Consider the following 26,006-nt stretch of genomic DNA (forward strand, 5'->3'; position numbering starts at 1 on the left):
CTGCGATGGAGCTGGGAAGTTGAGCATATTATGGGCGCTGAGCGATGGAGCGCTCAAGGTCACTAGGCCCCGCCACCCAGTGGGGCAGCAGTTGCCGCGAATATAATGATTCACAATTATTTTAATATTTCTCACTCGTTTCTTCTCTGGTTTTATGCTGTAATATTATTCAAAAGTATGTAATTTGTGGAATTCATATAGTTCAATGTGTGGAACATCGCTATGCTCAAAATTATGGGGCTTATATGTGACATGTATATTATATTCTACGATCAATCAGTGTTTTTGCTGTTATTACACAATATACATACACTTATATAACTATCTACATATGTGTTCACCATAGCAAACCACTAAGTTGGTATGGTGAGCCCCAAAAAATAAGAGTGGGCCTCTACACTTAGCCAGCCCTCCCTTACTCCTTCAACACCTAACTCGCCAACATTACTCCTCTCACAATACTGTATGTGGTGTTATTACACTATATACACATTATATATAACTATCTTCGTGTTTTATTCACCATATGTACAACTAAGCTGGTATGGTGTCCAAACAGCATAGTGACCACTGTATGACAAGTCGCACAGCAGACTCACTCACTCCCTCACATAAATGGCTCCTCCCAACATAAGCCTTTTGCTGTTATTACACTATACACACGTTATATAGAAGTATCTACATTTGTGTTCACCATAGCGAACCACTAAGCAAGGTATAGTGATTCCAGACAATAACATGTTGCCACACACCAGCCAGCAGACAATGCTATCTCCCCCCTCCATCCCTCACCAACAATATTCCTCCTCCCACATTGATAATTCTCACCACAATCCTGCTATTATCAGAATCCTGGTCACTAAATCATGTAAATGAATAATTTTCCACATGTTTATTTTGTAAAGTAACATAAGAAATTTTTTGAAGAATATTAGATGGGCGAAATAATGGCAGTGTGCTGTGGCTAGCGCTGTGAACATCTTGAACAGCATTTATTCACTGATATCTGAATACTGTACATAGGCTTTATCACAGTCAAGCTCTTCTGTAATACTATCATGGCTAAATAATACCAGTTACTGTACATTTATATTTGGAAAATTTTAGGCAATGCTGTGGTCAAAACTTGAACAGCAATGCTGTTATCTCATGCTACGTGCGCCAGCCTTGGTTGCTCACTCAGTATCGAGGCCTTCATACCCGGGAATGTAGTCCATGATTTTTGTTTTAAATGGCGTCTGTTTAGGAGAGCTCTGAGGAAGGTGATGTGAACCCCATGTAGCCACGGGAGTTTTGAATGATACGTTATACCTATAAGATCCCTGAGGCACGTTGCGTACCACCCGTCAAGAGCCTCAAGGTACGTTGCGCACCACCCGTCGAAAGCCTCAAGGCACGTTACACAGTGCAGTCGTTAAAGACCTAACACTAGCATATTCATGCAATTTCCTTGGTACATATTTACAATGCAGGTAGAGAAGCAGCCAATAGGAAAAGTTAACTTTTCTGAAATGTTAAATAGTTTTATTGCACTGAACCGTCTAAAAGTTGATCTCTTTTAGCCTAAAAAATCAGAGGAGAAGTGTATATCTTCCTCTAATTATAAAAGTTGGCAGGTCAACATAAGATTACATCAAGGTGTCACTGTGCCAATGATTAATAAGTGGTAATGTGGCAGAAAAAACCAGCGTTGAATGTAATGAAACGCCATTTTCTGGGTGAGTCCCGGAGGCTCCCCGGAGCTATCCCAGGCTGATATGCTAATGTCAGACTTTGGCATCAGTCATGTGTATGGAGTTCTTAGGCCTACCGGGGACCACGGCCAGAACCGGGCCCCCTCAGAGAGGCAAGGGGAGCAATGGCCTATAGAAGCCCCCGTGTAGTTAGAAGCATTCTATGTCTGCCATCGACCGGAACAGGCACCCAGAAAGGTAAGCGCCCCAAAACAAACCCCTATTCTGGTTAAAATTGCTACCTAAAACCGAACTAGTGGATAGAACTCCCCAACCGAAAACAAGCAAACTAGTGTGACGTCACACACTGCCGCGCCGCTGTCTGCGCAGCTCCCCCCTCCCCGGGAGGGGGAAGGGGGAGCCCCAGACCCCCCGCGCCGGCTACCCACACCTCAGTTCTTGAGGCTGGATGTCAAAAAAGCGAAAAACCGCCGACCGGAGGGAGGGAGGGATGCCGGGGAGCCTCCGGGACTCACCCAGAAAATGGCGTTTCATTACATTCAACGCTGGTTTTCTGGGGGGAGCCCCGTCGGCTCCCCGGAGCTAACTACCCACAGACAGAAAAAGAGGGACTTACCCGGGAGGCGGTCGTCGCTCACCCCTCAACTCGAAGCCAAGACAACTGGCAGCAACCGCCGACCCAAAGCAACACAGGCCCGACGAGGCCCAGGGACATTCACAAGGTAATGAGCAGCCAGGACCCTGTTCGACCGCCAAAATCCCCGCGCCCGAATATCAGACCAAGACATATTCCCAAAGACTGCAGCAAGAGCCGCGAACTTACGAACGTCATGGGCACGGGGATAGACCGCAGGCTGGCTGGACCTAATAACCCTGCGGACGACCTGAGAGACCCGAACCCGCGAACAGGGAAGAAGGGAAACCGGATCAACCCACAGCGCGTCCCCGGACACAGAAGCTGTGGCGCGCAAATAACGGCGAAGCGCCGCAACCGGACACAAAACATGATGCACCCCCGGCTTGACCAACCAAGCATCAACCACCCATGGACCCCTCCGGAACGCAGCAGTCTCATTCTTCGCCAGAAAAGAAGGAGACGGCTGCAAACGAACAAAACTATCACCACGACCAAAAGAGCAGAAACCCCTGCGCCGGAGGAGAGCATGAAGCTCCCCTACCCGACCCCCAGAGGCCAAAGCCAACAAGAAAAGTGCCTTGAAAAAAACAATCCTGGACCGAAGGGGCCACAACGAAACGAGGAGATGAAAGGAAAGCGAGCACTCTGTCCAAAGACCAGGACGGCTCAGGCGACGCATGAGCAGGCCGGAGGTGAAACAATGCACGAGACAGCTTGCGAAACGGCGCAGACGTAACATCGATACCGAAAGCAAGCTGAAGCGGCTCCGCCAGCGCCGCACGATACGAAGCGACAGTGTTAGGCATAAGATGACGGTCCTGAAACAACCACGAGAGGAAGGACAAGACCACCCGAACAGACAAAGAGCTAACACGACGAAGACGCAAAAAGAAACGGAAGGACCGCCAGGAAACTTCATACTGCCGCCGAGAAGAAGCCCTCAGGTGGGACACCAACAAGGAGGCCACCTGATCACCATAGAGATGATGATAGACTCGAGTCAAGAAAACCATACGCGAAGACTCGAGGAGAAGATCGAACCAGCAACGTGACGTACCGGCCCGATCTGCTGAAAGAGGCGGAGCCGCGGGAAAACCCTCGGGTTCGGACACCGAGCAACCAGCGCCTGAAACCAAGGCTGGGCCGGCCACCAAGGGGCCAGAAGAACTCTCCCCCGGTAAGTCTCTAAGCGAGTCAGGACCTGGAGCAACAGCCGAACCGGGGGAAAGAGGTACAGGAACCCCCACCTCGACCAGTCGAGCCGAAAGGCATCGACCCCGACGGCCTCGCAATCGGGGAAGGGCGCCGCATAAACGGGAAGACGCCGCGACCACGCCGACGCGAAGAGGTCCACTTCGGGGCGCCCGAACGTCTGGCAAAGACAAAGGAAGGACTCGTCGTCGACCGTCCACTCCGTGGAGAGGGGAACGAAGCGAGACAGGGAGTCGGCCAAGACGTTGGACACGCCCCGTACGTGAACCGCCAGGAGAGCCAAACCCCGAGAACTCAGCAGACGAGTCACCCGAAGCGACCAACCCCAAAGAGACAAGGACCGCATCGAACCCCCGCGGTTCAGGCAATGAACCACCGGAGAGCAGTCCGAATGGAGCCGAATCGTCGATCCGCGGGCCACCCGAATCCTCCCCAGAGCAAACCACACTGCCGCGAACTCCCGCACCGTACTGTGAGCTCGACGGAAGGACGGATCCCAACGCCCCTGGCCGGCCTGGTGAGCACTGGTCACAAAACCCCAGCCGAGAGACGACGCATCCGTGTACACATCGAGCGAGGGCTCGGGTAGGCGCCAAGGCACTGAACCCCGAAAAACCCGAAGAGGAAGCCGGTGACGCAGCAACCGAGGGTCCTCCAGAAACAGACGAAGGCGGGACCGCAGCCGCAGGAGAGACTCCGGAGGGAGAGACAAGGAGGCGGTTCGAGAGTCCCACACGAGACCCAGCCAAGTCCGAACCTGAGAGGGAACCAGATGGGACTTCCTCCAGTTCACCAAGAACCCGAACCCGGCGAGCTGGGAAAGAACCAAATCCCTGGCTAGCAAGCAAGCTGACTGGCTGGGAGCCCAAACCAGCCAGTCGTCGAGGTAGGCCAACACCCGAACACCTAGGAGACGCAAACGAGCCACCACAACCCGTGTAAGGCGTGTGAACACGCGAGGTGCCAGGTTCAACCCGAACGGGAGACAACGAAAGCGGTAACTCAGACGCCCCACTACAAAACCGAGCCAGTCCCTGAACCGCGGATGAATCGGGACATGCCAATAAGCGTCCCGGAGGTCCAGGGACACCATCCAAGCTCCCGGCTCCAAGAGGAGCCGAACCTGAGACAGCGTAGTCATCCGAAAGGAGGGGCAATGAACCCAGGGGTTCAGACGGGACAAGTCCAGAATGAACCGCAGGTCCGCGCAGTCCCGTTTCGGAACCGGAAACAGACGGGAAACCCATCTGAGGGACGACGTCGTTTCGACGACGCCCAAGCGTACCCACTCCAAGACGACTCGACAGAGCGCAGGGGAAGAAGCCTGCCCTGCCAGCCCCGACCCCCCAAAGGGGGGAGGGGCCACCCAACGCCACCGCAGGCCGCGAGACACGACCCGAAAGGCCCACGAATCGTGGGACCAGGCGCGGGCGAACAGCGCAAGCCGCCCCCCCATCGCCCCGTCAAGGGGGCAAACCGCGAAAGGGCCGGCGACCCTTACGAGACCCAAAACCCCGTACAGCGCGAACACCGCGCCGACCAGACGAGGGAGGGTCCGCAGGAGGAGCCAACCCCAAACCTGACACCAGAGGCCTACCACGACGAGAGGAACCCCGAGCCCTGGCACGACCTCTCCGGGAAGACCCACCCCGGGACCCCCGGAAAACCAACAAGTCCGACATCGGACGACAAGCCGCCGACGCAGCCTGAATAAACTGCGCCACGGCCGACTCCCCAAACAGGAGAGGACAAAAAGGTGAAGAACGCCTAAGAGCCAGAGCCCAAGCAGATTCCACGGAGGAACCCAGCACCGCCTGCCGACACGCGAGACGGGAAGCATAGAACAGGGAAACCGCATCCCGCAAAATCGGCGTGAACAGCTTCAACAAGGCAGCCGACGAACGCGCAGCCGAGGACAAGGTGCCGGACCCCGGGACGGACCCAAGCGTCCCCACATCCTCCACGAGCCAATCGGAAGACAGCTCCAGGAGGGAAAAGAACCGCAAGGCCGAACACAAAAGGCCCCGAGCGCGCAAGTCCTCCGCCACGAGCGCCGCCGAAAGGGAGGGAACCTGCACATGGAGCTGAAGAACGCCCACATCGCGGGGAAGGGCAGGGGCAAACAAGCACTCATTCAGGTACACAAGTTCACCCCCCAGGAAAACCTGAAGCACCGTGGAAGCTTCCCGCCACTCCAGCGTGCGGGAACGACAGAAGGAATGCCAGGAATCCAGACCAAACAAGGGGCAGTCTGCTAGCCAGGACGACTCCGGAACCTCAGAACGGAGCCAGAAAGGGAATGAAGTCCCAAACCTGAACGTGGACGGATCCATTTCCGAGGCATAATCCGGGTCACGCAGGAGGTAAGCTGCAAAGGCCGCTCGCACCACACCAGGTTGGATGCGATAAGCCGAAAACCTCCGGAAGGACGGAACCGACGTACCCGGGGGAACACGGAACCGAACCCGGGGAGGGGCCGACACCAAATCCAACTCGTACGCAGAGGGGGGGAAAGAAAACCCCACTCCTTGTAACAATAAGCCCCGCTCAGTGGGAAGAAAAACCCAGGCGGGGTCCAGCGGGGCCCAAGGCCCCCAAGTCAGCCCCTCCCCAGCCTCGAGGTCCGTCACCACAGGACCCGAGGCCGAGTCCTCTCCCCAAGCCCCGACCCCACAAGACAAGGACGGAGCAGCCGGAAAAGCTGGAGGAAGGGGGGCCCACTGGTCAGACCCTGAAGCTTCGGCCGGGAGACACGACTCGAATGCCTCTGCCGCCCCCCCGGAAGGGGCAACCCCCGAAGCTGCCCGAGTCTCGAGATCAAGTAACCCCTGCTCCGACCCCGAAACCCTCAGACGCTTCGGGGCCGGAAGCAGGGGCGGGGGACCAGAACGAACAGAAGGGGAAGGACGAGGAGGTGCGGACTGAACCAGGATCGAAGCGACCCCCACCCCCAAGTCCGGGTCTCGAAAAGCAAAGCGGGGCAGCCCCGGGGCATCCGGGGAAGCAACCAACCGAGCGCGTTGCAACAGACGAAACCTAGACTGCAACGCACGTGCCGCCTGTACCCGAATAGAATCATCAGAGGATTGGGTAAATTGAGTCACAAGCAAGCAGCAACACTCACAGGACTCAGGGTCGAAAGTATCACCGACCCAACAGGCAGCGTGGCAGAGGCAAAAACAATGAGGGTCACCCTGAGACAAGGGGACCGAGCAACCCTCAAACTCGCACACAGCGAGTGGGGACTCCGAGGTCACATCCATCGGACCCACGCGCCCCCTAGGGGATTCCCAGGGTCCTGAGCGTTTACTTTAAGAGGACTCGCGCTCAGGTAGTCCCAGGCAGGGTGCTGCAAACCGGCGCCCAAAACTACCAAGCAAACTTCTAAAGCTGAACCCCAGGGACGTGTACACTCACGGGGACCTAGCAGGGGGCGCCACCGAGGAGAACAGTGGAAGGGCAAAAACAAACTGAATAAAATGACAGAACCCCCCACCAGGCAAAAAGAAAAAGAAAAACAAAACCCCGCAAGAGGACAGCGAACCCCAAGGAACAGAGCCGGCCGCGATGTCGGGAAATACAAGCTGAGCAGCACCCTGCGCCCCTACCAGTGCAAACTGCCTCTTACCTGCCGGTAACAAGGGAGAACAGAACACCCAAGAGCCCAACAGGCGGCCGAAAAACCGAAAGGTAAAACGGACCAGCAGAGGCAGACCCCGAGGAGCCTGTGGAAGGTGGCCCCAAGCCCCAAGGGCAGTACTTACAGGGCACCTAGGGAAGGCAGCCCTAGGCGCATGCAGCCCGAGTACTGAAGATAACTCCTGGCTCTCGCACCCACAAAACTAACACCACACACAAAGCACAGTGCAGTAGCGACACCGGAGCCAGAGCACACGACCATCGCCTATAGCATCAGCCTCAAGAACTGAGGTGTGGGTAGCCGGCGCGGGGGGTCTGGGGCTCCCCCTTCCCCCTCCCGGGGAGGGGGGAGCTGCGCAGACAGCGGCGCGGCAGTGTGTGACGTCACACTAGTTTGCTTGTTTTCGGTTGGGGAGTTCTATCCACTAGTTCGGTTTTAGGTAGCAATTTTAACCAGAATAGGGGTTTGTTTTGGGGCGCTTACCTTTCTGGGTGCCTGTTCCGGTCGATGGCAGACATAGAATGCTTCCAACTACACGGGGGCTTCTATAGGCCATTGCTCCCCTTGCCTCTCTGAGGGGGCCCGGTTCTGGCCGTGGTCCCCGGTAGGCCTAAGAACTCCATACACATGACTGATGCCAAAGTCTGACATTAGCATATCAGCCTGGGATAGCTCCGGGGAGCCGACGGGGCTCCCCCCAGAAAAGTATATATCATGTTCAAACCACAAAAAATGTTCTAGATACTGTATTCAGTGTTCCCAGGATGTATGATATGGTATAGTGTACCATTGTTGAGAATAGGAAGACACAGACTTATTGAGTTTTGCTTAGCTAAGGATAAGGGTATGGTATGCTATTTTGGGGAGAGGATGATTTAGGCTAATTGAGGGTCACAATGGCAATGCTGTCTACAGTCACCTAGACCCCCCCCCCCTCCCAAGTGCTTAACTGACTGTGACATACACATCATTCACAAGATTCCTATTTTGAACGAGTTTTCTATATAAAACTTCTGTTCTTTCATTTATTACTTTCACTTCAATCATTTTGTTCTTAAATGAACAAAATTGATATTGCTTCCTAATTCAACTTCTTACCATGTCTTATTTAATGTTAAATTTATGTCTTTGAAATATATATCGACATAACCCCTTTCCTGAAAATACCGACTTGTAAATTATGATCAAAACTACAAATACCCACAGTATTAAACTCATAAGCATGCCTAAACTGCCTTATACATTTAATTGAAGAAACATTACACAAGCCAATGGGCAAACAAGCACTGAAGTACAATACACATAGCCTGTCTATACGTGTGTTAAACAAACCTGACATAACATGCTTCTCCTAATACTATGTAATGAAGAATCCTGCGTTAAGTTTAAGTGTGATGCTGGCAGTCATCTAGCCCTTTATGTTGTTACTACCTTACCTTCAATATTTTTCTACTCGTGATGTCAACGGAAGGTATAGGTGCTCTTGTCTTGGGTGGTGGGGGCTCTGGTGCCAAACTCAAGTCGAAGGTTGCCAGAGGTTTGTTTGAGCTCAATGATGATGATGATATTGGTGTGAAGGAGGAAGTTGTCCTGTGAATTTAATTGTTCATGTTATTCCAACCTACAGATAATAATTTTAAGGTAATAATATATACTATACAGTATATCTTGACTAGATTTCCACCGAGTTGTAACGTATATGACATTAATAATAATACGTATCCAGTACAAGTATTGTAGAATACCCAGTACTACAAAAGTAATCAACACTGGAACAACGACCATCAATAAAAAACCAGCGTTAAATATAATGAAACGCCATTTTCTGGGCGAGACCCCTGAGGGGTTTGCAGAGCTTACTAGGCAGATATGCTAATGTCAGACTTTGGCATCAGTCATGTTATGTGTATGGAGTTATGTGGGCCTACCGGGGACCACGAGCCAGAACTTAGCCCCCTCAGAGAGGCATGGGGAGCAATGGCCTATAGAAACCCCCGTGTGGTTGGAAGCATTCTATGTCTACCAATGACCGGGTTAGGCACCCAGCAGCCGATGCAAGGCCCTCGGAAGGCCGAACCCAGTAATCGTGAGAGAGGTGGAAGGGAGGTCCCCAAAGGAACCAGAACAGCCGACAAAGACAAACCCGACCCAGCGGGTAAACTATCATCGCAAAGTTCAGGCTCCTGCACAAACCCTCGAGCAACCTCTGGGTGACCCGGGAGCCCCCAGAAACAGGCGCAAGCGAGACTGCAGCCGGAGGAGAGACTCCCAAGGAAGAGACAAAGAAGCGGTCCGAGTCCCACACAAGACCCAGCCACAAACGAACCTGGGAGGGAACCAGATGGGACTTCCTCCAGTTCACCAAGAACCTGAACCCGGCATGCTGGGAAAGAACCAAATCCCTAGCTAGCAAACAACTGGACCAGCTGGGAGCCCAAACCAGTCAGTCGTCGAGGTAGGCCAACACCTGAACACCTAAAAGACGCAGACGGTCCACGACGACCCGCGTAAGGCTTGTGAGGTGCCAGATTCACCCCGAATAGGAGACAACGAAAGCTGTAACCTTGACGCCCCACAACAAAACCGAGCCAGTCCCTGAACCCAGGATGAATCGGGACGTGCCAATAACTGTCCCGGAGGTCCAGGGACACCATCCAAGAACCAGGCTCCAACAGGAGGCGAACTTGAGACAGCGTGGTCATCCGAAAGGAGGGACAAGTCCAGAATGAACTGCAGGTCTGCACAGTCCCATTTCAGCACTGGAAACTCATCTGCAGGACGATGTCGTTTCGACGACGCCAAAGCGAACCCGCTCCAAGACGAAAGGGCCGGTGCCCCTTACGAGACTCAGAACCTTGCACAGGGCGAATACCGCGCCAGCCAGACGAAGGCAGGTCCGAAGGCAGAGCCGAGTCCAAAACTGGTACCCGTGGCCTACCACAATGAGAGGAACCCCGAGCCTTGGCACAACCCCTCCAGGAAGGCGCTTCCCCCCCCCCCCCACGGGACCCGCAGAGAATTAACAAGTCAGACATAGGATGGCAACTGGCCGAAGCAGCCTAAATATACTGCGCCACGGCCGAAGGAGCAAAAAGCAGTGGACAAAAGGGGCAAAGACATCCATATTTTCAGAAATTGATATTAGAAAATTTTTTGAAAAATAAAAACATTTTGTTGATAAGGAGAACAGCTCCTAATTGGAACTGAAGGATTATGCAGTAATAAAGAGATGCAAGCACCTGTCCGCTGCTCACAGAAGAAGAACAGTAGTAAAAAAGTTTCCACAAAGTGGGTATAGAATTCTCTACAGGGGTATATGCATATAAGGTCTAAAAGCCCGGTGTGACTCCCCACAACAAAATCTAAAGTTAGCCAAGTTACCCATGAACGAGCACCAATTGGCACACCTGCACTTATGTACAGTATATACTCGTTCAGTTTGATAACATAAATTTTCGTGCTACGTGTTTCATCTTGGTATCAAATTGTTCACAAAATAAAGGCACGTATTTTAAAACTAGTTCCATAAAAATAGAACAATAAATGGAATTTTAACAAATATTTTAACATTTGGACGCTCATCACCACAAAATTATTTATATATTTCCAGTATTCTGACAAATTTTGGCGTTGCTTACGCTGTCGAGACAAGAGTTTAAATACTGGTGGAAAACTTTCCCATTCTATCACAGATTACAATTAATAATTTGCTCATATGACAAGTTCGATCACACAAGTGGACCGCACAAGTGGTCCACAAGTGGTCCACAACCTTATGATGTTGGGACAGAGTGGTGGAAAACTTTCCCATTCCATCACAGGTTACAATTAATAATTCCTTCATATGACAAGTTGGATCACACAAGTGGACCACACAAGTGGACCACACAAGTGTGGTCCACTTGTAAGCTTGTAAGCTTGTGGACCACAAGTGATCCACAAGCTTACGATGTTGAGACAGAGTTCACAGAGTGGTGGAAAACTATCACAGATTACAATTAATAATTCCTTCATAAGACAAGTTGGATCACACAAGTGGACCACACAAGTGGACTATATGAACCAAACACCAGCCAGAATGGTCCACACAAGAAGTGACGCATATTAACCAAACACCAGCCAGAGTGGTTCACACAAGTGAACGACTGAGTTTCAATGATTTTTATTCACCGATTTGTGGCACACGTATCTTTGTAAATTAATTTAAAGGCTGAAGCGTGAATAGCTAGCTAATGTGTTGAAATCTTATATACATTTTCTGTAATGAAACAAGATGAGTATGGGTGGACAGATATGGGAATACTGTACAGTAAACCTCACTTTACAGCGAGGTTTCACTCACTTTCGTCTGTGTCGTCATAGTTCTGACCCATGACTTTGAACGTTTCAGATTAATAAATCATTTCTAAAACTTACTTTATTCTTTTGAATAAAGACAAGTTTTGCTGCCTTATGGCAGCAACTCAGTAACTCAGAGCTGGATTGAATATTCTAGCACCAAAATATCCTTGCACAGCCATTTGAAAAGTTTCCTTTGCAAATTGTCAATTGTCCTGACTGTAACACCCCTGTCCTAATGACCCAAAAGGATGATGTATGACGAGGCAATAACTAATTATAGTCATTTTACTTGTTGTAAACTGCCAAAAAAATAAAGTATTGAACAGGATTCTTACCTTGTCTGACTTGAAGTCCCAGAAAGAGTTGTGTGTTTACCATCATTATAATCCTTTTCTTTAATAAGTGATAATACAGGTAGGAAAAGGCCTCGAAAATTTGGACAAGTAAATAAATGGCGACCATTCCAGGAACCATCACAGCCATTGACCATATCAGAATCCTTAAAAAAAAAAATATGAAAATATATTAAATACTACAAACTCTTTTGTATAAATACAATAAAATCCTGCTCTCTGAAACAAGTATTTCCATAGTAATTTGATACAAATATTATTTTAATTTATTAATACAGTACAGTAGGCATTCACACAACATGAAGAATGTGTTCTGTGAAAAACTTTATGCTGTCCGAAATCACTCGGTATACAATGATTACAGACATAACTGTGTAGAACCATGATATGAAAAACTTCTGTAATCCCTTCCACTTTCTTCCAACAAGTCCAGCCATCCCTAACCCACCTAGGGTAAACATGATCCTATTCCAATCATCCCCCTAGAACCACCACTCCCACAAACATTCCCAACAATCACACAAAGACAAATCTCACATAAACACCAACATGCCAACGCCAGAGTGGTAGATTTTGGAACAAGTTAAGTGAAAAGGTGGAAGCCAAAACAGTCAGTAGTTTCAAAACATTATACGACAAAGAGTACTAGAAAGACTGGACACAACGAGTGTAGCTCTCATCGTGTAACTACACTTAATTATTAAGTACGTACAATATATATATGGAAATAAATTGCCATCCACAATTCCATGGAAATAAACATTCCATTCACCTAGACTGTATGGGTCTCGAACCGTAGACCCTACACATGTGAGGCCTTAGCACTATCGACTTGCCTATGAGCAGGTATATTATAGTGGTCACCAGAGGCAGAGGCACGACCGCACCAGAACCCATCAGCCTAAGAACTAATGGTTGGGTCGCCAACGGTGGGGTCTGGGGCTCCCCCCTTCCCGGGAAGATGGGGGTTGCGCAGACAGCAGTGCGGCGACATGATGACGTCATGGTTGTTTGCTAATTTTCGTTTGGGGAGTTCTGTCTACCTGTTCGGTCTTCGGTCGCAATAGTTTACCAGAATAGGGGGTTTGTTTTGGGGCGCCTACCTTTCTGGGTGCCTATCCCAGTCGATGGCAGACATAGAATGCTCCCTATCATAAGGGGGTCTCTATAGGCCATTGCTCCTCGTGCCTCTCTAGGCCAGGTTCTGGCTCGAGGTCCCCGGTAGGCAAGAACTCCATGCATTGACTGATGCCAAAAAGTTATACGTATCCATTCAGCCTGGATAGCTCCGGGGAGCCGACGGGGCTCCCCCCAGAAAAACACAGACAAAAAGGACAGAACCACCAGAACTGACCAAAAAAAACAAAAAAAAGGGGAGGGTGGGACAGAAAGAGGTAAAACAAGCACCAGGCAACTTTATGCTAACTCTGTGAAGAAAGATGCAAGAATGACACCAACAACCCAACAATGGTGTTTGATCAGCATCATAAACACCAAACATAGAAAGCAGAACAGGTTGAACCAGCATGGATAATGGGAACCTCCAGAAATATGACAAATTTGAAGAACCAAGCAGAACCTGGAAATGATTCCCTGGGGAAACAGCCAAGTAATCAAGCTCATACATTGAAAGGGAACAGGAAAAGTCCTTCCCTGGCATAAAACACACACAGCCAATGCAACTATTAAAGTCCAGGCAGGATTGAAGGATATGCATGGACACCTCATCAGGCTCTACCCTGGCCTTGGAAGCCAACCATGATGGCCCCGGTGTGGAACTGTATTCTGTACCCAATGCTGAAAAAGAAAGACATCATTCCAAGGAGAAGGACCAGAGCAAGGTAACGGTTGTACAGGCAAAGGCTCCAAATCCCCAAAGGGTAGGGATGGCTGCCACCCTTTGGGGCACAATATTTACGTATGTAGCTTAGCCTAACATTTTAAAAGCACTACGATCGCCTTCTGTGGTTGTTCAATAAATCTCTGAACTGTATGTTTGACAAATCTTTCACCCTGTCCATGGAGGACAGAAGAAAACGTATATATGCTAGTTAGCATTGTAAATGTGTGACCATGTCTGTGGTAGAAAATAATAATAAAAAAAAAAAAAAAAAAACTTTGGGGATATTTGGGAGCTCATAGGATGGGGATTTGGGAGCTTTAGGAGGATGGGGCGTGTAGGCTCCACGGGATGGAACAACCACCCAAAGATGGCTAAATAACCCCCAAGCTAAACCCTACTCTCAGATGCTATAAAACTTGGAAAAAGCAGCAAACATGCTTTTCTCTTTTTTTCTCATCCACTCTCTTCTCTGGCCAAGGCATAAGCGAGCTTTAGCCAATCACAAGAGCCAACCTCTGGGCATCACACAAGCAGGTCACTTCTCATTGGCTGACAGTGGCATCATTCCTGAGATGTCACCATAGAGCACAGACAAATGTCTTCACTTTCCAGAGCCGGTAAATAAACTACCAACTCTGGACATCAGAGGTTGTATCCTTAGCCCAAGGACATAATAAACTATCGACTCTGGACATCAGAGGTCGTATCCAGAGCCCAAGGAAATAAAAAATGGCAGTAATTTAAAAATTGTTGATACTGTATTTTTAAGTCCACTCCTACCTACCTTCTACACACATGCTCTACTAATATATATGGGTCATAAGCCATACAGAGTATAAGTGTGGAATAACTTATATTGGGTGAGGTGGATCTTAAGAAGGACTGGCAACTTATAATAGGATATGGTGATGCATCCACACAAAACCCTCACAACAAGAAAGAGTGGAAGGTCGTCCTGATGTCTCAGAGCATCCCCCCCCCCCACCCCCACAATAATAGACCCAAATGTTGGATCACTCAGCCCCCTGTGGTCTACCAAAATGTTCTATGAATTGTGCCGTGAGAAGCATTTAACACGTAAGATCTTATACTAATGTGTGAGGTAGCATGATGCATTAATATATTTTGGAAGAGTTTTCATGTTATATGGAGACACTTGATACTGGATGCCTTTCCCCATGACTGATCACTGTCAACCTGTGTTTGGCAGCTTTACTTTGGAACCACTAAGCATTAAGATTTTATGTTAATGTGCAAGGTAGCAAGGCATATCAGCATGGTTTGACGAAGCTTTCGGTTCCTTTGAATATACATGGTTTTGTTGGTCAACCACTGAAATTAAGGCTTACATAACAACTATCATCAGCCACACCATTTTTTTTTTCATTATGCACATTTTATATATTTACCCTTGTTATTCTAGGGCCTAAAAATCCTAAATCAACCTGAAAAACAAAAAATAAAGTACTGTACCGTACTGTAAATAAAATAAAACATTACATTTGAAAATTAAGAAAATCCATTAATACTTTTGTAATAAGTATCTACACAGACAAAAAATTAAAATGTTGATTCCTGTTGTTTATTTCATATTTCATCATGGTATTACAGAAAATGTTAAGAGTTCTTGATTCTTTTGGGGTTTAATTGTATCCATTGATGTAAACACTAGCTCTTTTTGTTAACCACAGGTGACTGATGATGTGCATTCACAATTTTGCCCTACACCACTATTGTTTATCCCTTAACGTTACATATAGAGAAAAAACTTACGAATTCCACTCCAACAGTCCAGTGATTGCCCATCTCTGGAATTTTGCCAATCCAACTGACTGTACCATGGTGGGGACTATGTTCACAAGGCTCCTCTGCCCCAAGTCGTGCCAACTCTCCAAGCCAAACTACCCGCTCCCCTACTAGCACAGGGGGGCGGTATGTCCATTCTCTGTCCATCTGATGGTCCTGAAGAAATAATAGCCAGAGAATGTTATACCTAAACATGCTACGCACACATATTTCAAATTTTACTCTACACAGTACTGTACTAATTATTAAGTATGAAGATGTATCAGTTAGAGAGTATTCAGCAACTTCATTCCCTTTGACTCATTTTAAATACAGTACTGTAATGTATACAAATTCCTTAAATAAACTTATATATAAGTAACAAGATGCAGAATTATTCTTTCAACTTCTGATGATGGTATAAAATAAGAATTATAAATAATAAAGGGGGATAATATTTAAAAAAAAAAAACATGCTTATAGTTCCCAGAAACCAGAACAATTGAGCAGCCATCAGAAACTGCGGCATCCCTTGGCGAGTCCCTGGGGAGCATAATCATACAAACACCTATGATGGACGTCACATGAGGCGCTCTGCCAGACATGTAAACACAAGCTCCTCGAATCTTGTTCAGAATATTGTTTACAGCACCTTCATAAAGGATGTAGGTTGTAGTGGTAAGGTTCAACCTAAGAAAATAGTTGTGAGTAGAGGCAGTAGAGGATGTCCCTTCCTCATCAAGAAAATGTGTGAAGTATGGGAAGAACTGCAAAGTTTTGTTGAAAAAACTCACCCAGATAAAGCTGTAGCAGGCTGTTGCATTGACCTTTTAAATGACAATGTGATGTCTTACTACAGATAAGTGTTAAAATGTAGGGAAAAACAAGTGTCTTTAGACAGATTCTTAGTAAGATAAGCAAGCAGTGAGCCACAAGCAGGTCCTAGTGGTATGCGGCAAAACGTGCCAGAGAGTGCACACCAGAAAAGTCCTCACTGCCTGATGTTATAATGGAAGGGGACTCCCCTGCAAACAGTAACACCTCTCCTCCTCCTCATCTTCCATACGCCAACAGCAGTCATCAGCAAGGTAAGTAATAACTTGAACATACTTTTGTAGTGTAGATTTAGATGAATTAGGTATAAAATTTAGTTTGAAATGAGGTTTTTCAGTAGTCAGGAACGGATTAATACAATTCCCATTACTGAGCATTTCTTATGGGAAAACTAGCTTCGGTTTACGAGTTTTCGGGTTATGAGCCATCTCCAGGAACGTATTAATTAAACCGAGGTACCCTTGTATATCTTTCTGGCATCAGTCAATGCATGGAGTTCTTGCCTACCGGGGACCACGAGCCAGAACCTGGCCCCCTCTAGAGAGGGGCACAACGAGCAATGGCCTATAGAACCCCCTTCCCCCTGTGGTTGGGAGCATTCCAAGTCTGCCATCAACCGGGATTGGCACCCAGAAAGGTAGGCGCCCCAAAACAAACCCTTATTCTGGTAAAAGTATTGCGCCCGAAAGCCAAACAGGTAGACAGAACTCCCCAAATGAAAAATAGCAAACTAGCATGATGTCATGTCGCCGCTCCGCTGTCTGCACAACCTCCCCAACCCAAGGGGAAGGGGGGAGCCCCAGACCCATCCGCCAGCGACCTAACCTACAGTTATACATATAATCTACAGGCTGGATGTCAAAAGTGCGAAAAAACACCGCCAGCCTGAGGGAGGGAGGGAGGGAGGGAGGGATGCCGGGGAGCCTCCGGGACTCACCCAGAAAATGACGTTTCATTACATTCAACGCTGGTTTTCTGGGGGACCCTCATTGGCTCCCCGGAGCTAACTACACAAAGATAAGGAAAAACAGGGACTTACCCAGGAGGCAATTCGTCCTCACTCCTTAACTCGAAATCGAGAAAACTGACTGCAACCGCCAACCCAAGGCAACACAAACCCTACCAGGCCCTGGAATATTCACCAGGTAGTGAGCAGCCAGGACCCTGTTCAACCTCTAAAAACCCCGGGCCCGAATGTCAACCCAAGACATGTTGCCAAACACGGCAGCCAAAGCAGCAAACTTACGCAAGTCGCGGGCATGGGAATAAACCGCAGGCTGGCTAGAGTTAATAAACCTGCCGACAACCTGAGAGACCCGAGCCCGGGAACAGGGAAGAAGGGAAACCGGGTCAACCCAAAGCGCATCCCCAGCCACCAAAGTCGTGGCACACAAATAATGGTGGAGAGCCGCAACCGGACACAACACATGATGCACCCCCAGCCTGACCAAACAAGCATCAACACCCAAGGCCCCCTCCAAAATGCAGCCGTTTCATTCTTCGCCAGAAAAGAAGGAGACGGCTGCAACCAAACAAAACGACCACCAGGACCGAAGAAGCAGAAACCCCTGTGCCGGAGGAAAGCATAAAGCTCCCCGACCCGACCCAACCCCCAGAGGCCAATGCCAACAGGAAAAGAGCTTTAGCACGATCCGAGGCAACAGTATTCAGCATAAGATGATGGTCCTGGAACAACCAAGAGAGAAAGGACAGAGCAACCCTATCAGACACCAAAGAATACCTACGCACTGATAGGAAGAACCGGAAGGACCGCCAGGAAACTTCATACTGTCGCCGAGACGAAGCACACAGGTGGGAGATCAACAACGAAGCCACCTGCACACCCTACAAGTGATGATAAACCTGAGTTAGAAACTCCAGACGCAAAGACTCAAGAAGACCGAACCAGCCTCTTACCGGGCTGGACCAATCCGCTGAAAAAGGATGAGCCGCTGGAAGACCCTCAGGTTCGGACACCGAGCAAGCAGTGCCTGAAACCAAGGCTGGGCCGGCCACCAAGGAGCCAGAAGGACAACTCTTCCCTGGTAAGTCTCCAAGCGAGCCAGGACCTGGAGCAACAGCTGAACCAGAGGAAAGAGGTACAGATAATCCCACCTCGTCCAGTCCTGCTTCAAGGCGTTAACCCCAACGGCCTCGCGCCACATATACAGTACTGGGAGACGCCTCGAGCACGCTGACTCAAAGAGCTCCACGCCCGGAGTCCCGAACGTCTGGCACAGCCAAGGAAAAGAGTCGGCGTCGACCGTCCATTCCTTTGAAAGGGGAAGGAAACGAGACAGGCAGTCCGCCAGGATGTTGGACACCCCCCGAACGTGAACTGCCAGGAGAGCTAAACCCCAGCAGATGAGTCACCCAAAGCGACCAGTGCCAGGGACCAGGGACCAGCCAGGGACCACATCAAACCCCCTCGGTTCAGACAATGAACCACCAGGGAGCAGTCCGAATGGGGATGAATCATCGATCCACGGGTGACCCAAACCCTGCGAAACACAAGCCGCCGCGAACTCCCTCACCGTGCTGTGGACCCGACGGAGGGACAGACCCCATCGCCCCTGGCCGGCCCTGGTCACAAAGCCCCAGACGAGAAACGACGCGTCCGTGAACACACTGAGCGAGGGCTTGGGTAGGCGCCATGGCACTGAACCCCGAAAAACCCAGAGGAAGCCGGCAACGCAGCAACCAACGCAAGGCCCCCAGGGGTCGAACCTAGCGATCGTGAAAGAGGTGGAAGGGAAGTCCCTGAAGGAACCAAAACAGGTGACGCTGCCAAAGCTGACCTAGCGAGTAGACCAACATTGAAAAATTTAGGCTCCCGCAGACCCTCGAGCAACCGCCGGGTGACCCAGAACCTCCCAGAAAACAGCAAAGGCTGGACTGCAGGCGAAGAAGAGACTCCGGAGGGAGAGACAAGGAAGCGGTCCGGGAGTCCCAAACAAGACCCAGCCAAGTCCGAACCTGGGAGGGGACCAGATGGGACTTCCTCCAGGTCACCACGAACCCGAACCCGGCAAGCTGGGAAAGAACCAAACTACTGTACTGGCTAGCAGAAATGCAGACCGGCTGGGAGCCCAGACTAGCCAGTTGTCGAGGTAGGCCAACACCTGAACACCTAAAAGACGCAGACGAGCACCACGACCTGCATAAGGCATAAGATGTGTGAAAATGCGAGGTGCCAGATTCAATCTGAACGGGAGACAACTAAAGTGGTAACTCTGACGCCCCACAACAAAACTGAGCCAGTCCCTGAACCCCGGATGAATCGGGACATGGCAATACGCTTCCTGGAGATCCAAGGACACCATCCGAGCAGCTGGCTCTTAACAGAAGCTGGATCTGGGACAGCGTAGTCATCCGAAAGGAGGGGCAATGAACCTAGGGGTTCAGATGGGACAAGTCCAGAATGAACCGCAGGTCCGCACAGTCCCGTTTTGGGACCGGAAACAGGCAGGAGACCCACCTGAGGGACGTCGTCATTTCGACCACGCCCAAGCGAGCCCACTCGAAGATGACCTGACAGAGCACAGGGGAAGAGGCCTACCCCATCAGCCCCACGCCCCCCAAAGGAGGAGGAGCCACCCAACGCCATCACAGACTGTTCGAGACGACCCGATAAGCCCACAAATCCTGAGACCAGGTGTGAGCGAACAGAGCAAGCCTCTCCCTATCACCCCATCAATGGGACAAACCGTGAAAGAGCTGGCGCCCCTTATGAGAACCTAAGCCCGCACAGAGCAAACACCGCACCGACTAGGAGGTGGTGGTTCCGAAGGAGGCGCCGGCCTCGAAACTGGCGCCAGTGGCCTAACCCGACGAGCGGAACCCCGAGCCCAAGCACGACCCCTCCGGGAAGGCCCCGCCCCCGGAGAACCAACAAATCAGACATGGGGCGACAACTAGCCAATGCCGTTTGCAGATACTGTGCCATAGCAGAATCTGCAAACAGCAAGGGGCAGAAGGACGAAGACAACCTAAGAGCAAGGGCCCAGGCATATTCCAGGGAGGAAGCAAGCACCGCCTGCCGACACACGAGCCGGGAGGCATAGAACAGCGACACCACATCCCGCAGGATCGGCGCAAACAGCTTCAACAAGGCAGACGATGAGCAAGCCGCCGAGCCCAAGGCACTGGACCCAGGAACGGCCCCAAGCGCCTCCAAATCCTCCCCAAGCCAGTCCGAAGACAGCTCAAGGTGGGAAAAGAAGCGCAATGCTGAAGCCAAGAGGCCATGAGCGCACAAGTCCTCAGCAACCTGCACAGCCGAAAGGGAAGGAACCTGCTCAAGGAGCTGCACAATGCCTACATCCCAAGGAAGGGCAGGAGCAAACATGCACATCATTGAGGTGCTCAAATTCGCCCCCCAGGAATACCTGGGACCACCGTCAAAGTCTCACGCCACTCAAGCGTGCGGGACCGACAGAAGGAATGCCACTTCTCCGAACCAAAAACAGGCAAGTCCGCCAACCAGGACGACTCCGGAGCCTCATACCGGATCCAGTAGGGAAACGAAGACCCAAACCTGAATGAAGACGAATCCACGATTGAGGCATAATCTGGGTCACGCAGGAGGTAAGCCGCAAAGGCCGCACGCACCACACCAGGTTAGATGCAGGAAGCTGAAAACCTCCAGAAAGACAGGACTGAAGCACCCGAAGGAACACGGAACCGAACCCAGGGAGGGGCAAACAACAAATTCAACTTGTACGCAGAGGGGGAAAAGGAAAACCCCCTCTCCTTGTAAAAATAAGCCCTGCTCTGAGGGCTGAAAAACCCAGGGAGGGAGGGGGTCCAACGGGGCCCAAGGCACTATTTAGCGGGTCGTATTCCGGGGAAAATTAGGATGAAGGACCTGCTCAAAATGCTGTGCGTGCAAGAGTGTAAGAACTCTTGTATGTACAGGTAGGTGGGTGTGGATGTATATATGTATACAAATAAAAATATACAGTATATATAAAGAACAATACTTACCATACATATCCAAAAACAGTAATGTGTGTTCATGTACACGTATTGATATGCACAAAACTGTAACTATACTGTATATCCATAGTACTACACTTTCTTCATACAGTACTGTATAATGACAGGCTGGAGTATTTCACTTCCTTACACACTCCCATGTTTGTACTCATACATATACAGTACAGCAGAGTATCTGGAAAATAACATTCATTCCGGGTACTGGTGATAAGTAAGGGAAATCTTTCACTTTTCCTTCATCTTTTTTACCAGTAATCATGTTTTCAAATAATAATATACTGTAATTATTTTTTCAAACTTTTATTCCAATACACTAATGGACATTATATCACTACTGTATCTTAGGTGCAGTACAATAAACTCAACACTATAGGTTCACTAAGTAATTACCTAAGTGTATTGTGTGGTATACCAAGCATCTCATTAAACTTCTAAATCTCCTTAGAAGGATATTTTGGCTCTGAGAAGGGCCGAGTTTGTTGTATAAATGGTGGTTGATTTAAATTTAATGGCTCATACATCCTTATTGTGTTAGGCTTTAGGTGAGGATAGATAAGGATAGTGTCAATTAGCTAGGCTAGATTAAGTTTGGGTGAGGTTTAGTGGACCACAGGTGGTTTAATCACTTATCAGTGCTTACCTATCAGTGACTATAGGGGAGTGAGACCTAGCTCGGTATGCCCCAACTCCTAGCCATTTATACCAGGTGTACTAATTACCTCTGTCAATGCTAATGTTTTCACGGCTAGTGCCGTGTTTCCTTCTCTTTGTATTTTAAATATTGAATAATCTGCATTTAAATAACACAGTGGCAGCGGAAGCATTTAGCAAAGGTATTCATACCTTGGTAGCCCTGTAATCAAACAAATATCTGAAACATAAGTATTAGTAAATATAATGTCTTCTTTAGTAGTTACAGTACTTATTCCATGTATTAAATACAAATTACACTTCACATCAACGATTTGGCTTACAGTTGAAATTTGAACTTTAATAAAACACTTGATATTGCTTTGTCTTCCAGTGTTGCAACTTGTTCCAATGTAAAATAGTACAAAACCAAGAGTTTTGATAACAGCTGAATGCAGTATATAAAAAAAAATCAAACCAACCCCATATTTCTTTCCTTCTTCAATGTGCAAGCACGTCTGGGCCACCTGTATCAAGAGGAAAGTGAGGGGGAGTGGAAAAGAGTGAAGCACAGGTAGTCGGGAGAGAGAACTGCAAGAGGTAAACAAACCCCCTCCACCTCACGCGCACCTTAAAGCTGAACTGTTACTTCGCCCTCATACTGCCTCGTCATATTTCCAAATACAATACAGTACATAATGTTATCAGTTAGATAGCTACAACTTTAACTGAAATATCATTTATTTTTACCCTCTAAGTGTGCAATAGCTTTAAAAGCTGGATTTTACCATTTTATACCAATATGCCTTTGTATATACAGTACAGAATAAGTTTTGGCATTAACAAAAAGAAAATAATTCATACATATGTTGTGTTGTAGAATTCTGTTCTTCCTAGATCTAACTTATGCTAATTGAACAATCATTATGATACAATACTCAAAACTATGAATTATATATGTATGACTTTTTATGTACTTATAGTACCATACTGCAGAGTATTACAGTACTTATATACCATATACATAAAAAAATGATAAGAGCTACATAGAAATTCTATTTTATAATGTCAATATACAATACCTCCCCACTCCATGAAAGAGGGAAATGGGGTAATGATAGTGTGGACATATGTATGCCCACCCAATATACTTACACTTTCAGTTTGAGCTTAAAGCAGTTTTCAACACCCACAACATGACAACAGCAATGTAAAGAGTTACTTAAGGACAAAAAATAACAAAAGTAGCAGTTTCTAAATAGTATGCTTAATTAGGTATCACATATTTTAGTCTGCCATATGAAAAGGCTCTTTAATGCAGGTTTGGCTTCATGAAGAAGTCACTTGATGCAGGTATGGCTACATAAAGCCATTTGATGCAGGTGTAACTGCATGAATAAGAAGTTTGATGCAGGTGTGGCTGCACAGAGGCAGTTTATTTTAGGTGTGGCTACAGAAGAGGTCAATTGATGTAGGTGTGACTGCATGAAGAGGCCACTTAATGCAGTTGTAGTTATATGAAGAGGATGACTGATACAGGTTTAGCTACATGAAGAAGCCAATTGATGAAGATGTGGCTACATGAAGAGGCCACTTGATGCAGGTGAGTGGCCACATGTAGATGTGGCCTAAATAAGAACCCATATGATGCCACTTTATGCAAATGTGGCCATATAAAGAAGCCAAATGATGTAGCCATGACCAAAATACATAGGTATGGCTATATGTAGGTGTGGCCACGGAGGCAACATGATGCAGCTGTGGCCAAACAAAAATGGCACTTTAAGCAGGTGTGGTCATGAATAGGCCACTTTAAACAGGTGCTCACATTTCTTACCCGACAATAGTTCATTGACACTCGACACTTCCATAGAAGGAAGCCTTTTCGATACATAAATATGCAACCACTCGAGGTGAAAACCAGGTAACGGACGGCAAGACAGGAACTACCACTTGCCCTCAGCCATAATGGATTCACTACGTTTGAGCTGGGAAGGCCTAAACTCTGGGTGGAACTTATACAAACGATCATTAAACATGTGCAACACTGGGCAGGTCCTCATTTAGAGAGTGATTCACAGGCTTCCACCCACCACTCGCTAGACAGGCCCGAGGCAGCGGGCAACCCACATTTCATCTTCCTCGCCTCTCCTGCCTTCACTGTCAACACTAATAACAGCTCATGGGTCCTTGTTACACTATATATCAAATATTAATCTTACAAAGCGCTACACATTGGGCATCTGTCCTTACCCTTCCAAAAATAAACACACAAACATTGCGGATTAACTGAGTCGATGGTTCACTTTTCGTCATATAATAATAGGTAAGAATAATATAGAAAATAAATGAAGTTTTCAGAAACTACAGTAAATATAGCTTAGATTTAAAAATGTAATATGTATGTACAGATTTTATTTCATAATTATGTATGTATAGATTTTATTTCATAATATATATACTTAAATATACTTAAATAATAAATTAAAACTAGCTGTGTAAGGTCTCCATATAAGTGGAAAACAACATAAATAAATGTATGTGACCAGAATGATGACAAGGACAAGGCAGCTAAAACTGCATGTGATAAGCCTGAAATTGAATTAGATATGGGTTCCAATTATCTGCTGTAAAAAGATGAGTTAGCCAAAGAATCTGCCTTTAAAAGGAGAAATTGAGTATAACCTTGGATTGCCAATAAGCAGTCTGAGAGCAATAGTACACCAAGAACTTCAACAAAATCTTGTAGATCTGAGGCAAAGTGAAATCAACACCAGTAATTCCATCTATCATCATACTATCATGCAATAGTATGATGACTATTGCATTATTGCAATTGGCCCATACGTGGCAGCTCCTATCTATAACCACCCAATACCACTCATATACATGTCCAACCCGCGCTTGAAACAATTGAGGGACCCCACCTCCACCACGTTACGCGGTAATTGGTTCCACAAATCAACAACCCTGTTACCGAACCAGTATTTACCCAAGTCTTTCTTAAATCTAAATTTATCCAATTTATACCCATTGTTTCGTGTTCTGTCTTGTGATGATACTTTTAATACCCTATTAATATCCCCTTTGTTGTGTCCATTCATCCACTTGTAAACCTCTATCATGTCACCACCTAACTCTTCGCCTTTCCAGTGAATGCAATTTAAGCTTTGTTAATCTTTCTTCATATGAAAGATTTCTAATTTGGGGAATTAACTTAATCATCCTACGCTGGACACGTTCAAGTGAACGTGTCCAGTCCCACTCTGACTTAACCCCAATTATACTAACTCTCTATTTCCTTTGGTACAGCCATGCCCTAATCCAACTTAATATAGCACCCCCAATACCATGAGCCTCTATCTTTTTAACCAGTCTTTCATGTGGCACTGTATCAAAAGTTTTGCTAAAGTCAAGGTACACAACATAGCAAACCTTACCACTATCAAATGCCTCAACTATGCTGGAATTAAAAGGTAGCAAATTTGTTAAATAGGTAATTCAGGTAAATAAACCAGTGGAACTGCCTACCCGCCGAAGCCGTAAATGCCAAAACGCTGCTGACTTTTAAAATGCAGCTCGATAAAATCATCAAGACAAATGGTGCCACATTTGACAAGCTACCTGCTATCTGTCCTCGTCGAAATCACCTTAGACAGTGGACTTCATGTTTGTTGTTGTTTTAGATTTAGCTACTCGGAACTAAAATTTCCATGTAGCACGGGCTATGGTGAGCCCGTAAAAGACCTTCAAGTAAATTTGTCGCCCCATATAGCGGAGGTACAAGGCCAAGGCATTTGAATCTGTTTACGAAGTCGAGCTGGGAGCCATCATACAGTTACAACTTGCGGACAGCTCCTTCCTGCTTGGGTAGACGTCGAGGTAGTATGTTAATGGTGGCTAACAGGTCAATTTTGTCAGAATATTGGCTGACTTTCCTGCCTGAAACGCTGTGCATACTAGTGGCATTACAAGAGTGTAATTACTATGCTATGTATCCTCAATCCCAATGTACCTTCTTGTATATATATAAATAAAT

The 26,006-nt window shown here is 47.7% G+C and overlaps 1 protein-coding gene across 5 annotated transcripts in view; it reads right to left on the reverse strand.

Annotated features, from left to right (window-relative positions):
- LOC123754430 (uncharacterized) overlaps nt 1–24,267 on the reverse strand; it is a 104,415-nt gene extending 80,148 nt beyond the window's left edge. For 4 of the 5 annotated variants that reach the window (XR_011229062.1, XM_069326519.1, XM_069326520.1 and 1 more), the window contains exons 1-4: nt 24,221–24,267; nt 15,494–15,682; nt 11,860–12,023; nt 8,620–8,773 (exon numbers count right to left, since the gene is read on the reverse strand). Coding sequence is in view for 4 of the 5 variants with exons in the window: in XM_069326519.1 (XP_069182620.1) it covers nt 8,620–8,773; nt 11,860–12,023; nt 15,494–15,673 (498 nt within the window). In the remaining variant the exon portion in view is untranslated. Of the gene's footprint in view, nt 1–8,619; nt 8,774–11,859; nt 12,024–15,493; nt 15,683–22,449; nt 22,990–24,220 lie in introns of those variants that run through there. The other variant, XM_045736835.2, reaches the window with a different exon arrangement.
- Nucleotides 24,268–26,006: the final 1,739 nt, after the last annotated feature.

Source organism: Procambarus clarkii, chromosome 18 (genome assembly GCF_040958095.1).
Source record: "Procambarus clarkii isolate CNS0578487 chromosome 18, FALCON_Pclarkii_2.0, whole genome shotgun sequence".
NCBI lineage: Eukaryota > Metazoa > Arthropoda > Malacostraca > Decapoda > Cambaridae > Procambarus > Procambarus clarkii.